Source organism: Pholis gunnellus (assembly GCF_910591455.1).
Source record: "Pholis gunnellus genome assembly, chromosome: 11".
Taxonomy (NCBI): Eukaryota; Metazoa; Chordata; class Actinopteri; order Perciformes; family Pholidae; genus Pholis; species Pholis gunnellus.
In genome coordinates this window covers 13,819,764-13,835,394 of record NC_136538.1, presented here as the reverse complement: position 1 = coordinate 13,835,394, position 15,631 = coordinate 13,819,764, and the positions used below count along the sequence as shown (strand labels likewise).

At 42.9% G+C, this 15,631-nt stretch overlaps 1 protein-coding gene across 1 annotated transcript; it reads right to left on the bottom strand.

The window, feature by feature from the left end:
• Window positions 1–260: 260 nt before the first annotated feature.
• On the bottom strand, window positions 261–15,493 carry ccar1 (cell division cycle and apoptosis regulator 1). The gene is made up of 26 exons (XM_079168815.1): window positions 15,467–15,493; window positions 14,095–14,256; window positions 13,736–13,911; window positions 13,436–13,618; window positions 12,610–12,642; window positions 12,045–12,241; window positions 11,731–11,857; window positions 11,203–11,316; window positions 10,215–10,404; window positions 9,932–10,076; window positions 9,671–9,826; window positions 9,137–9,362; window positions 8,701–8,814; window positions 8,242–8,408; window positions 7,179–7,389; window positions 5,907–5,990; window positions 5,549–5,737; window positions 5,256–5,447; window positions 4,881–5,102; window positions 4,658–4,787; window positions 4,266–4,354; window positions 3,223–3,363; window positions 2,993–3,113; window positions 2,727–2,909; window positions 1,719–1,924; window positions 261–672 (listed from the first exon to the last, which is right to left on the bottom strand). The coding sequence occupies exons 2-26, from the start codon at window positions 14,204–14,206 to the stop codon at window positions 592–594; spliced, it is 3,789 nt and encodes a 1,262-aa protein (XP_079024941.1). The 5' UTR covers window positions 14,207–14,256; window positions 15,467–15,493; the 3' UTR covers window positions 261–591.
• Between the last annotated feature and the right edge of the window lie 138 nt (window positions 15,494–15,631).

The window sequence follows — 15,631 nt, the reverse complement described above, 5'->3', positions numbered from 1 at the left end:
AGGCCCAAGAGAAGCAGGAACCATGCACAGCCATGTGTGAAAGAAACCCAGCAGAGCCGGTTAAATCAGCCAAATAGAAGAACTACAAACTGAATGTGGTTATTGAACACAGTTGTGGTTTAATAGCGGATGTCACCCTTTTCCATCCCAAATTAGTGCCTTTTAAATATATATTTTCAATGAATTCTCTTGCACATAAATAGCCTCATTATTGCTCATTAGAAAAACAAACATTTATGAAAAGTACAACTCACACAAACTGGCATTTAAATCCATAACAAAGCATTTTATTGGCCATAATGAAGCTAAAGCACCGGCAAAAAGAAATGTTAGCAACTGAACTTAACCGACTAGAATCTGAAGCTTTGCCATCGTTCAAATGATTCTAGGTAAGAAAGGGAACTTCTCAGAAACAAATCTATTGCACACAGAAACCGAGTTCAAATTAACACTAGTTCATTAATTAACTCATACATGTACGTGGAAAACAGGAAGTCCAAAAGAAAACGCTGTCAAATTATACTTGTTTAGTGAATATTTACAGTTTTTAAGATCAGTCAGTATTACAGCTTCATCCATTTTAAATGTCACTCATTCATTGGCGCCGTTTGTTTGAGACGTCCGGATGTGATCGCCGGTAACTTCATCACCAGACTCGTCTACTTCTTGATCCTGAGAAAGACAACAACAACCAGTGAACACCTCTCTTTCTCACCTTCACCCCTTCTCGTTAGTCTGATGGCAGCAGAACTCGTCGCTCTCATGTCTGAAGAACAACCCCGGTCACTTTTATGTAACGGTCACACGTTTCCATATCACTTTTAACACGGCACAAGCCGGAATTTAGAAGACTGCAGCAGCACAAGGTGAGCCATGCAGAGATGGAGTCTGAATGTCTTGCACCACTAAGACTATCATGTGTTCATCAGCAGGTTTCTGTAGTGGTCCCAGTAATATTTGTTCTTAAAGTCTTCTGACGTAGCATTATCACAAGACAATAAGTTATGTTTGAGACCAAGAATATGACCACAAGTACTGATGGATTAAATATCTTTTAACAATTTCATTCAACTGGCAAAATATTATTAACACAAAAGGTAGATCTCCTGTTTCAGCATTTAAAATTAAGTTAAAAACAATTGAATTTCTAGTAATTCCCTCACACTCACTTTCAAAAGACACTTTATAAGACACAAGCTCTTCTCAGATGTGCTGTAATGTAACAGATATGCTCACAGATATGTTTGTATAAGTTGTTCAAACAGTGTTTGTAGTGTGTCTGCTGTCATGTGTATGTTGGCAATTGTTATTTTTGTGCTGGTTTACAGTTTAACATGCATGTCCTGAAAGCAGTTCTGACCCTGCAGACAGCTGCTAACCTGCACTGCTTGCTGCAGAATTGTACATCGGAGCCCTCTGCTGGACAAACTCTGTCATTACAACAGTTTAAAAACAGCCCCAAGCAGCTATTTCAGTCGTTACATAAACCAATACCGATATATCTGTGATAGGCCAATATTGGCCAATGAAAATATCAAATATTTCAATTATCTCTCATGCGCAATATCAAATTTCATGACCTAGGCAACGCTGAAAACGAGAGAGAGAAGAGAAAACACTCCTCTTCCTTGGAACCATAAGTTCCCTGTTAAGTAACCGCTGTTGTCCCTCTTGTGTCTGCATAACGCCACACAGAGCTTGAACTTTCAATGCTGCACCTTTTTCATCACTGCCAGCAGCTCTTTGACGGTGGACGTCAAGGTGTCGGACGTCTTGCTAATCTGGTCGAGGTAGATGTTCTTCTGCTGGTCGGCAGCCTTTAGCGTCTGCTCCGTGTGGCTCAGAGTGCCCTTCACCTCCTCCAGCTCCTTGGACAAAGCCTTGTTGCTTTGCTCCACCTGAGCTTTGACCTTCGCGTCTTCATCTGGATTGAGACACAACACCGAGTTAGAACGACGACGGGTCAACGATTAAACGTCATCGTCGTGAAGGAGCAACTTCAGGTCGAATCTGACTTTTTTACGTCTCAAACTTAACTATTAAATAGCACTGGAGTAAACAATGGTTTGCTAATTTCATTTCATTTCAAATCATTTAATGTTTTGAAAAAGGCGTCTACCTGTCTTCTGCTGAAATCTGAAACATATACATTCAAGTGAAAATTTGTTTTTCAAGCTGCATAACAGTAATCTTAGCAACCGATAGGTATCCCTTTTTGTCATTAATACGGCCAATATCTACATGTTTTGACAATTTCTTTGTTAAACACGCCAACTAGCTAAATGATGTAAATCATTAACATCTTCCACTTTGTCCACGAGGCTGTGGAAGATGAGGATTTAAGTACACATTCATTATAAAAAGAAATGTTTAAGGAAAGCCTGCCAGAGATGCTTCCTTTAAAAAACCAAAGAGTGTGTGTCGACCTAACAGAACGCATCCTTATGTTTATCACCATAACCTGCTTTTGTAACCCGACTACCACAAACAAGATGAGGAGGATTACAATCAAACCGGTTTAAGCTGGCACTGTGTCTGTGGTGTGTGAGTAATGTGCCAGTCCACATTTCAGAATTCACAGAAGGAAGAATACTGAAGGAAGCGAGACTGGACGTCTTTGTAGCAAAAGCTCAAATTGAGCCAGATCATTGTCCAGAGGGACTACTGACACAGAGTGTAGCCTGCAACTCATTTCCATACACAGTAGAATACAATTCCATTCATACCCATTTTGGCATCCTGCACCATGAGCTTCTGTTCGATTTCCTCTCTTGCTTTCTCACTCTTCTCCAGTTTCTGCATCATGCTGCCAATGTCCACCATGGCTCCGTTATACACGATCAGACTTCCAGACTCGCTGGCCTCAGACGGCGCACAAGCTTTCGGAGCAGGAAGTAGTGCTCGGTTACCTGCCAGAGACGGCGACAAGAACTTCATAAAAAAGGAAATTCAGCATATTTAATGGTATTAAAACAGTGATAGAAGCACTCACCTGTGAGGTTTTCAATCTGAGCTTCATTAAAGAAAGGAATCGGTTCATCCTTCCCTCGGTCTGTCAGTTTACGGTAGTAACACGACTCTCTGACCACTGGCTTGTTCAACAGCTTCTTTATCTGCAAACAGATGCGACAGGCAGTCAGTGGATAAGTCTAGAGATGAAGTATCAGCGAGGCACAGATCCAGAAACAGAGCGTAACAACAGTTATGTCTGTGTGAGATCACCTGAGCACGAGAAAGGTGCAGTCCCAGTGTGTACAGGATCTCCTCCAGGTCTCTCTCCAGCAAGTAGCCACAGTGGCTCTGGTCAAAGTAGACAAACGCCATCAGCAGCTCCCTGTTGTGTGTGACCATCTGCTTCTTCTCCTGGTGGAACAACAACAACATTTAAACGGACAAGCATGACTATGCTACATCAATGTCTTCCTCATATCAAAAGGTTTGTTAATAATTAACCGTTTAACCAGAATTAGGAATTTTGACCGATTAATGCTCTCAGTTAAACAGTGAAAAGAGGCCTGAGACCACAGACTGAATACAAGAAACATTGAAATATCCAAAAGAAGAAAGCTACATTTCTCCCCTGTTAAGGCCTCAGAAAATGTGGAAGCGTTATCCATCACAGGTTCAGCGTGGTGCATGATTTCTCATCATTGGCCAACTCATATTAAGTGGACATGTGGTGTCATTTTCTCATAGACTTCCATACAACCAGAGGAGTCGCCCCCTGATGGCCAGTAGGATGAATGCAAGTTTAAGACACTTGGCTTCACTTTTCAGAACCAGAGGTTGCTGCTGCCTGACAGAGCTGCTGTTGTTATCTTCGGGGCTAATCCTCTTCATTTTAAGCAGACAGACGCAGGAACTAGCACGTATTCAAAGACAATACAACTGTACACACACTGTGCTGCTGCAGTCACAGCTATAAGGTTACTGCGGACTACTCCATACTCATCACACACGTTCACCCAGAATGACACTCAGCTGACAACCTTGTAGCTAAACAAGGAGACTTATTGTGAAAGTGGCTGCATGCGTTCACGACAATGCACGCAACAGACAAATGAACTGTGGAATCAGTTGCCTGTTTTGCACAAAAACTGCAGCTGGCAATAAATTATGGATTTAACCTTTTTGTGCGTCCGGTTATTGTTAACAACCACAGCACCCCTGCATGCAAGGCATGAACTAATCTTAAACCGTTAATGATCGGTCAGAAATAAAGAGATGAATTTGCGTCCCTATACAACATTAACCAACAGACCAACCTTGTCTTTAGAGGACCTCTCTTTTGAAGACTTGCGGTCATCCTTGCGGTCTTTCCTGTCTCGGTCATTGGAGTCGTCGTCATCCTTGTCTGAGGAATTTCAACAAAAATATCAAGTTGGAAAGTGGTTCAACAAGGTTGAGCAAGTGGCAACACAACTTGTAATTTACGATTACGTTGTGTGTTTAATAAGTGTGGCTGTGAATACAAGAAACATTTAAATGTCCAAAATAAGAACGCTACGTTTTTTCTCCTCTTAAGGCCTCAGAAAATGTGGAAGCGTTATCCATCACAGGTTCAGCGTGGTGCATGATTTCTCATCATTGGCCAACTCATATTGAGGGAAACTTTTAAATGATTGATTGAGGTGTGTTTAAAGACATTGAGCAGTACCATCATCATCGTCATCCTCCGCATCTTCAGCCTCCATGGGGTCATACTCTTCAGCATTGGCCGTGCTGCAATCATCTTCGTTCTCCTCTTCATCTCGAGACGACTCCTTCTTTACAGCCTTTTCGTCGCACTGAAAACACAAGTCACACAACTGCATTAAAACTCACATCATCCGAGGGGCAAATGACAGACCGAGAAGACCAGATAGGTGTGAGAGGCTTGCCTTCTTCTTCTCCTCCTCATCCTCTTTAGTCTTCTTTACGGCTGGTTCTTCAGTCTCCTCCTCTTTTTCCTTCTTTATTTCACGCTTCTCTATCTCCTTCTTGACTTTCTTCTCCTTTTCCTTCTTCTCCTCTTTGGTCGGAAAAGCAGCCAGGACTTTATATATGCGGTAGCCAAAATCTCTCTGTAGCATCTCGTTAAACAGCTCCGCGAATAAGGACACCTGGACAGAAACAGAGGGCAGTTTATGATCAACCGTAGGAGAAAAAGGTCACATTCAGCTGGTTTTCATACATCATTATCTATTGTACATGTACACTGGAGACTTCTTTCATCTTCTCTAACACAGCATGAACATGTGACCTGTAATTCTCACCTCAAAAGAGTGCTCCTTGTTGTCTTCCAGTCTGTAGTCTAACAGCACACTCAGGGACATCACACTGCAATCAAACTTGCCGTTCTTGGCGGCCCAGTTTGGGTGTACGATGATGGTGGGCTCATCGGGGAGGACGTAGCGCCTTTCTCTCCGCTGGCGCTCAAGCTCCTCCAGCCTCTTCTTCTCCTCCTCCTAACAGAGAAGAACACTCCAGTTAGAAGAGCACTTCAAACTTATTTTAGACAGCCATGGTTGTGGCAAAAATATAAGTTATCTAATATAATCCGATCTACCTCTCTGTCTTCCTCAGTGCGAGATGGCTGCTCTTCCTCTGCAGCCTTTATCTCCGGTTTTTCTGGCTCCTTGGACTCCTCCACCTGCTCCTCCACCTTCAGCTGCTTGGTGAGACGGGCGATCAGCTGCGACTTTAACCCCTTAGAGCTCAGAGAGCGACAATCAAGCTCTTTGCGCAGGTCATTCACCTACAAGGGGAGAAATCAAGGACATGGGAGATGCACACTTAACCTCGGGAGGAGAAGTAATCACAACATGCACAATACATAAAAGAATTAACATTTGTAAAAAGGTCCAAAGATAGTTCTAATAAGTTCATTCCGCTATCAGTGTTGAGGCTTTCTCCTTGAATCTTACCTTCATTGATTTCGGGTCAAGTTTAGCCCAGTGAGTGGGAACACTAACGTCCTTTGATTCATCGTCATCCTTCTCTTCTTCCTCCTTGACGGGAAATCATTAAGATAGAGACAGGCAGAGAGACAGAAGGAGGTGGGAGAGCAAACCGTCAGTACGCTGCTTGTGGCCTGAGTGAGCTTTAAAGTTGATCCGTGCAAGAATCAAGGTCACATCTCTCTCTCATTGTCTCGTCCTAGTGAGCTCTCGACTGTGTTTAAGACCACTGCTACTGAAGCGTACACAGGGAAGCTCTCTAGCTCTTATAAAAACAAACAGAAATGCCCTCCAGCAGCCAATCAATCAATCTGTGGAACACAAAAAAAGGTATAAAATCAATGAGAGGTGTGTCCAAAAGGAGTGTCGGTACATCAGGTGAACTGAAGCTGGCCTCCAAACGGAGTGAGGATAGGGCGGCCCTACCGTGGTCTATGACTGGGGTACTGGTCATTTATGGGTTTTATACACCTACGTCAGATAGGAGCCATCTGTCCAACCAACTGCCCTGGAAAAACCAAAGTCTACATATAGTCCAAATGAGAAAATCCAACAAGAACAGACAGAACAGGACTTTAGGGAAGTTCTCTTTTCCAAGTCAGACAATATCAAATTGATGTAGAAAATCATATAAAAAAAAATACACATTTCTACAACAAACACAATATTTACACACAACTGACTCCACAGATTCCAGCGTAGAGAAACATTTTAGATCCCAGCGTCAGAAAATCACAACTGGCTCAAATTTGAGTAACTATTTTAAGATGATTGCTAAACCAATTTGGCAAGCACCCACATCCAAAGCAGGTTACGCAAATATTGTTTTGAATAATGCACAACGAATTACCAGTAGCATGGAGGATTATATCCAGATTAGCACCCAATTATGGAGGCGTTTGAGGAGCTGGAAGCTGTTTTATCAGTTGTGATCGGGGCCTACACAACACGACCTAGTCTCACTGCTTCCACTGTATGTGTCTGCTGGATGTGAGGGAAGGTGGATGTGCTGATGGAGGAATGGAGGAGTTGGAGCAGAGGAGAAGGGACAGGTGGAGGAGTAAACAGAAGACGCCTAGGTGAGGTTTGGTGGAACAATAATCTGCCTGTGCGTGTCTGCGTGAATGGTGAGGTGTGCAATGTGTCTGATGTGTAATCTGGGGGTTTTGTTTTTTTTGTAATTCCTGTGCCTTCCTGTGAGAAGCGAAAATGAGAAGAGAGGGATTAGCGGTTCAGTGCCTGTTCTCCATCCGCCTCCTTTCGCTCGACCGACAGCTTCTCAGCCAGCTGCTCCCGAAGTCGCCGTGACAGCACCTCCCACTCTGAGCGGGTAGGAAGACAATGCCAAACATCCGGAAGAAACAAAACCACTGTCTCCACATGAGCAGGGACTGTCCGCCCCTTGTGTGTCTCCTCCGGCCGATGATAGCGAATCTCTGCAAAACGATACCTGTCGCAAAGGAAGAAGGTGCATTGGAAAGAAACATTTTGGTCAGGGCACAGTATAAAAGGCAAGCCTTGCTAAGGCGAGCCTTCTACAGCTACTCCCTCCCATGAGCTCACTGAATGATTGTACACATCATTACAGTGAGCCGTCTCCCACACAACACAGCACAGACACATGGACCCAGTCTGCAGCTCTCCAACTCTCGTCACAGGTTACGGCAGCCATTTTGAGAAAGTAGACAGACAATCACATGAAATAAATCACATCCCCCCAAAATTCATCCCCATTATAGCTTCAGCCAATTATGGATGAGTCCTGCATTTAACCTTGGATACACTTAACGCACTACATTAGGGCGGTGCAAAGAGAGACAGAATCAACAGGACAGTGAAAGCCAGTTAAATATGTAAGATATTTAACAGGAAATAGAAAAATAAATTTAAAAAAAAAAAACGACGTAATGGTAGTGTCTTCTGGTCCAGGCTACTGCTTCCAGCCACAGTCCATGCGTTTGGTTTTTCATCACAATGAAATATGCATTTACTGTATATGTGTAAAGAGTGTGACAGAAAGAGAGAGCCAAGACGACAACACACAAAAAGAACACCGCACAACACAATAAATAATAAAGTAAATAATAAGCAGCAAATTAACAATACATTAATGATTAATATAAAAAAAGGAAACACAAAGATATCACACCATCAACAACTCCAGGATGACATTTTGTATAGAAGTAGTCAAATTAAGCAGCATATTATAGTTACTCAATTTGGGATTTTAGTACCAGTTGTTAGGTTTAAACAGAAACACAATCAATGAGAAAAACAAATAGAGTAGAATAACGGCTCTTACCACTGAGTGCACAGACTAAGATCTATGCCTGTGAGTGCCTTGCAACAGCGTATGGCTGTCTTTATAAGAACCGAGGGATCCTTCTCTGGGTCCGCTCCGTCCAGAGAGGGAGACCAGTGGCCACCGATGGCCATGGCCTCATCTTTACCTCTCATTCCCACCAAAAACTAAAGGTGAAAGACAGACGGGCACAAAGGAGAGCCACAGAGTAGAATAGGTTAGATGGAAATAGGGAATGACAGGATGGATTGGAAATAGCAAAAAAAGAGGAGAGAGAGAGACAAAAAGGTCAGCAGCATGTCCAAATAATCACACCTCTGAGGATCCACAGCCGACAGACAAAAACAACACATATGGGAGCCAACGTCAGTTAGGACGCGTCCACATTCGGAGTACTCGGCATTGGAAAGGGTCATTACATCATGTGCATGGCACAAGCATGGAACATGTGTGCTGTACCTTGACGAGTCTAGCAGGATGTTGGAAGGAATCTTTGACTTCCTGGGTGTCCTCTGCCAGAGCACAGGACTTGTGATAGAGCTCCTCTAGACTGGGGTTAGCCAGTAGCATCACCTGCATTATGAAGATACCACATCACAGTTATTATAAATCTAACCCTATTTTGACTACATTTTTTCCTCCAATAGCCTTTCAGTTTTAGAGCTGTACGAGGCCACTGCTAATGCAACATCTTTTCCTACAGATGCCACGAATTAACTGGCAAAACACATAATTGTTCATTAAAAAATAGTGACACAGTAAACATAGCACGATGATCTTTCTCGGTTCAATCAATTGGCGTGAAAACACTAATGGCAACAGTCCCACTGGCCTCCGCATCTTACCGAATATGAAACGCACACTGGTGCCATGTATTTGTCATTGGCAGTCATACCTTAGCACTGTAGGTGTGGTTGGCATCAGGAGGGTCCAGCACAGCTGTATTCTTGACTAGAGGATCCACCTCTTTGTGTAAGATGTGGAAGTTGCAGGCGTTGCTTAACTGGAAGGGTCTCGTCAGAGGGAAGGCATCCACCCAGGTGAAGACGGCATCAAAGAAGTCGCTGGGAATGTAGAGGCTCTGATAGCGCCTTCTCAGCTCCATCATGTCACAGCTAGAGCTGGAGAACCCACAGAGAACCGTTAGGACCGCCACAACACAAATTGGGAGATACTGTTCACTGACACAGTGGGGGGGCGGGATCCACAAGCGGGCAGTGAGATCATTTCAGGGGGTCCCAAAACAAATTAAAAACAAAATAACATATTTTAGACGTGGGAATGTTTTTCGCATTAGATTGCCTGTACCAGTGATATAACTTGCCTCAGAATAGATTTTATTTAGTGTGAAAGTCAAAGTGTGAGGGAGAAGTCAGGGAATGCATAACAAATCCACAGATACTGGAAACACTGAAAAGATTATGCTCACCCATCTAAGCTGAACTTGGAAAACTGGACGGTGTAGCGGGGAACGACCCTGCGAGGCCGGCGAGGTGAGCGGTCCCGTCTGGGAGAGCGGTCTCTGGAACGTTTGCGTGTGGGCGAGCGTTCTCTTGACCGCCTGCGCTCACGGTCTCTGTCCCGACTGAAGAATTGATGAGTAAACACACTAAGATGAATAACTTATGCTGAAGGCATATTTTAGAGACAAATATTTGATTATCTGAAGTGATATCGATCAGCGTCTCACCTGCGTTCCTCTTTAGTCCTGAGGATGAGCTCTGGGCCTCGGTCATTGCGACTGGGGAAGCGTGGTGGGGGCTCGATTCGTCGTACAGGCTGCGGCTGTGGCATGAGCCTCACTGGGGGCTGAAGCAGACCCCCTTGAAACACATCTAGAGACCAGGGAAATAACGCATGTTTAATCACTTACGGGCCAAAACAGCTGCAAAGATACTGCTGATCGTCATCACTTGTCTGACTGCTTCATATCCAATACTAGATAAATTCTATCTCCCTGAAGAGTATTTCACCTTTGGGTGGAGGCTGTGGTAGCAGAGGCTGAGGAGGGTTTTGGAGGAGAGGGGCCAGAGAGGCAGCAGACAGCTGGGCCTGCAGGAGGGAAGGAGGGGGAGGCTGGGTTGGAACACTGAATGTTGGTGGAGGTAGCGACTGCAGCATGGTGGGTGCTGCCTTCATCATGTTAGGAGGCTGAGGCTGACTCTAGAAAAAGGAGAAAAAGGAGAGGTGAGCAGAAGTCCAAAACCATTTTCAGTTAAAATGGTAATGACAACAAATAACAAAATGTAATGTACAAAATGTTCACTGGCTGCTTGAAAGAAAAAAAATTGGTTCTGAGATGGAATCAGGCACTCTGGCTGAAGAAGAACTGGTGGAACCAAAAGGCCACACTGCCCCCACATTCATGAATATCAACTCAACCACCATTATGACAAGTACATATTTCTCACTGCTTGGGAAGGCACTGATTCAATTGGTACTGATTTGAGGGGTACTTCAAACCAAAACTCTATCCAAAGATTACTATAATCCAACACAACCTCTTAATATATATTTGTCTGTCATCCACATTGTCCCCTGTAGAGATTTACTGATTTAAATACTAAGAAGTGTGAAAACACCTCTGAAACAAAAGTAATATCCCAAGGAACATACGTTTATTTTACAAACTAAATAATTATATAATCTGGGTAAAAGGGACGTAATTTACAACAAAAAACATTTTTAAAAATGCACAATGAAGCAGTAGTCAAAGCAGTGTCTCTGTGAGGTGACTTAATGTTCCTTAGAATAAAGAAATGTATTGTTAAACCACTACACAATGGTGGTTCTAGCCGTTTGGCAATGACAGCAAACTAAAAGAAGAAGAAGCAAAAACTGCAGTTAAGAATAGATGCAACTATAGTTATAGTTTAACAGGAACAGGTTAAGCAAGTCAAAGACAGACACTGAGTAGGGAGAAGGACCAACAAAGTGTGTGATTCAGGGCTAGGCGGTTACATTTTGTCTGTTGTCCAAAGCAGAGTGCATGTCTGAGTAGCGCAGCTGCATCCCTGGCTCAGCGTAAAGGCTGCCAAGCTGTGGAGGCGCTTGAGGTAAAGGCTGCTGCTGATGCTAGGAGGGATTGAGAACACAACAGTCAATTAGAGACAAGTATACATATATATTACAAATATATTACATATAAACACAAATATTAAGACCATCTTCAGACTAAGCCCGATGAATTGTCTAGCATTTAAAGTGAACCTGTGTATCTCACTTTTGGAAATAATTCAAACAGATCTGTTTTAAATATTATCAAACAGGAAGTATGAATTAAATAAACAAAGTGTGTCTATACATTTTTGGAGCAGACAGGGCAATTTTTAAGCCATGAACAAATGCAGTGGAAACATAGATATTGCGCTGCTTGTGTTTATAATAATACCAAAAATCTAAAACATGAATTAAAGCTCAAGCCAAAAACACCCCAGTTTGTATAAATGTACCCGACAATGTTATCCTCTCCTTCATGAGTTCTCTCACCGACTGGTTTGATAGCTGAGGTAAGGTCTGGATGCGCTGGGCGTTCCACTTGAAGGGCATGTTGGGGTTGTACACAGCTTCCACTAGGACCCTGTCACCCACCTGAGGAGTCTTCCCCTTTACAGCACTAAAAAGACACAAAACGACATCTCTATAAGTCAAGCCACCTCAGAGTCAAAGAAGGCGTGGGTATCTTTAGAAACTGTCTGCCAAATAACGGGTATTGACAAAGGCATAAGAAAAAGGCAGTGTCAAAGTAATGCGTACAAATAAAGAAAGGCATTTAACATATCGTTCCACCAACACTCTTTTACCTAAGCTGAAAGAAGACATCTTCATCTACAAAGCCAAATGTGTCATGGAGCTTGTTGACGACACCAGTGAAGACTCGCTGCTTCTGTGGCTGCGTCTGCTGTTGATGACTTGAGCGTGGTGTTGGGTAGGACACGGTGATCTGGGCGGTCTGCTGGGGGTTGGACAGACTTAGGCTGGTGGGCAAGGAGACGGGGGGCTGAGGTAAAAGATAGAAAGAACCAAAAGAAAAACTGCTACTATGAATACTTTGGTTGCATGTGAATCAGTAAATACCGTGACAGAGACATTTTGATAGCAAATCAAAACCATGAATAAAACTGCAAGATAATCATCACAAATCAAAAAAGCTAAAATGCTTTGATCTGCTGTGGAGATGTTTAAAACACTAAAGATGTAAACGGATTGTAAACTAATCTAGGCGTGTTGTTTTTATCTTCTACACCTTCCCTATCGCTCAATGCATGCTGGGATAGACTCCATCCCCATAATATGCATGTGTAAATGGATATACAAATATATATGTATGAGATCTATTTATATGGCAAATGTGTTTTTGCACATTACCTGAGAAAGAAGTCCCTGTTGAGGCTGGGGAAGCTGTGAAGAAAACACCAAGAGTGAACATTTTGTTGACTTGATATTATAGATTTGCCCACATTGTAATAACACATTCTCATCACAGTTCTGTACAGCCCATGGTTGATGTGGACATGAGATATATGTATACGCAGTCATTTCAAATTATCCAGCACATTCCCATGATCTGCCTCAGGATGAATGGCTATGTTAAGACATCTGAGGGATGGGGGACGTATACGGTTGCCTCTTATTGAAACATGCACACACACCCACACCCACACACACCCTACGTACCTCAATCTAATTGTAATCTAAACTCCCGGACTCTTATCATTTCATTACCTACGTCATCGTAACGCTTTATGTTTTTGCCTGTATGTCTGTATTCCATGTTTATGTCACTATATGTATTTTATTTGTCACATTGATTCACCAATAAAAAAGAAATATAAAAAACTAAAGCTCAAGGAAAAGATAGATTCCAGAAGTCAATTGAAAAGAGTGCAAAGGGATTTTACCTACAGATAGATCAAAGCTTAGGGCATTTTTAATTTACTGCTCTATGACCTAACCTGCGATTATTTCCCCAACACTTAAATGACCAGTGTGTAGGATTTAGTAGCATCTAGCGGTGAGGTTTCAAATTGCAACCAAATGAATTCCCCTTCCCTCATACCTCCTTTTCAACTACGATGGCCATATTAAAAAAAAATGTCCATGTCATTTATGTTGTCTAGACTAAACCAACCAATATATATTATCCAAGGCAAGTATGAGCAGAGGACTTTCCAAAATGAAACAAAGGTTTCACCTGATGAGGTACATTGTACAGTTGCTGTGGAGGGGGTTGCTGCTGTTGCTGTTGTTGTTGTTGCTGCTGTTGTTGTTGTTGTTGTTGTTGTTGTTGTTGCTGCTGTTGTTGTTGTTGTTGTTGTTGTTGCTGCTGCTGTTGTTGTTGCTGCTGATACTGCTGGAGGGCTGTATTGAGCTGAGACTATATACGTTACAAATAACATAGGAGAGATAATGGTTTATTACAATGAAGAACAGCTTTAGACGGTATGAAGCATAGATTGCTGAGTGTGCTTAGGACTGCATCGCTGTGACTGACCTGCTGTAGTGCGGCTGCGGCAGCTGCTGCAGCCTGCTGCTGCAAGGCAGCAGTTTGCTGAGACAGCTGATAGTTTGCAGCAGATTGGTTGCTGAGAGAGGCTGCAGCCAAGGCTGACTGTTGAGAGTAAACAGATGGGGATGCTCCCAGAAGAGATGGCTGCTGCACACCAAGAGCTGCAAATAGGTAAAACAAGGCCCCAGATTCAGAGAAGTGTGGAAAATCACAATGAATGGGCAACGTTGGTGTAGACTGGGATGGGGCAAATAACTCCATATAAACAAATGATGACATTACATATTTGTGTAACCGTTAGGGAGGGGATAAACTGCCCAGACCCTTTGGTTTGCGACACTCACAATGCAGGCTATTGAGGTCAAGGGACGGTCCTGGGTGGCCCGGCTGGGACACCGCTGTGGCAGCAAATTGAGTCGCCCACGGCGGGTTCTTCTGTCCCCCGAACTGGGCCATGACTCACTCACGTTAAGGGCAGTCTCTCTTCACCAGGCCAATGCTTGTCACTAGAACCATAACCAAAGGAAAAAAATAACATAAAATGAGGCACATTAGCAGGAAGACAAATAGATAACATGGGTAAAAGGAATCTTGATGTTTGTGTGCACCCAAATGAACGTAACACAAACAGTGAAATACATTTGGGGTATCAAAGATGACACAGGGTTGTGTTTAATTGACAAACTTGAAACTGTATCTCCATAAATCAGTACAAAATTAAGTACATGAATCCCAAGCAGCTAATTTGGATTGCCCATAAACTGCCACCGTTTACTTTGCAAGGCAGTAACTTAGGTTGTACAGAGAGACGTGTGCATTAGCAGACAAAGAAGCCAGCAAAGCAACAATGAGCTCTAAAACAACGTTCAATGTAAAAAGACAACATGTTCCATTACGTATGAAAGACACGTCTATTGTGTTGTTTACGGTGACTGGACGAGCCATAACCTCTACCTATAACGTTAGATTATCTTTAGTAAAGGTCATTAGGTACCCGTTAGAGTATTGAGACCCTATGATTGTTCAACAATATGTTAACGTCATTAGCCTGACACAAAATAAGCAATTAAAAGGGAGCGATGTGACGTTAAGTTAGTACCTCGAGAGGATACATTATTTATTCGAAACACACGTACTATCAAAACATGTTAACGGTAACCTTGATTTCAGCAATGCTCCGTAGATTAGTAACTGCTTACACAGCAACCTCGACAGGCTCAACAGCAGTGTGGCTAACGTTAGCAGCTTTAACTGACAGTGGGCTAGCTCAGGCAGCTAACAAGTTAACATATGCGTCTGTCTTCCCGGCCATTGTCGTTACTGTTGCGGTAAACAAATTCGCGTTTACTACATTTAAAAAAAAAATCTAAGTTAACGTGTATTTATTATGGCTTGGTCAACACTGTTGCATTAAAGCGCAGCATGACTACTGTACGACAGAGAAAACGCTAGTAGCTATACATAGTCAGCTAACGCTTAGCATTAGGACGTTGTTAGCTTTGTTGCTAGATTAGCCTCGTGCTAGATTTGTTTTCCAAAGCGAGGCCCGAAGTAACGTTCGCCGTCCGTCAGTTAACGGTAAACAGCCAGTGTTTTAAAAACAATAAAAACATACAGCAAATATATTAAGCTATATCAACAATTGCACTTTAAATGTCCACAATAACTAACGTAGTAAAGGTTTTTATTAAAACATTGTCAACAGAGCTTGCTTACCGCTGTCCTGGCCAATGTAGACGTGGACTGCGCATGCGCGTGGTAGACCTCCTGTTCTCGACAGCCGAGATTTAGTTAGTTTGTATTGTCGAGATTTAATGAATAGTAATTCGTTTGTATTGTCAAATACATTGTTTCTCTCCCTATGTGCCCGTGCCTCGAGAG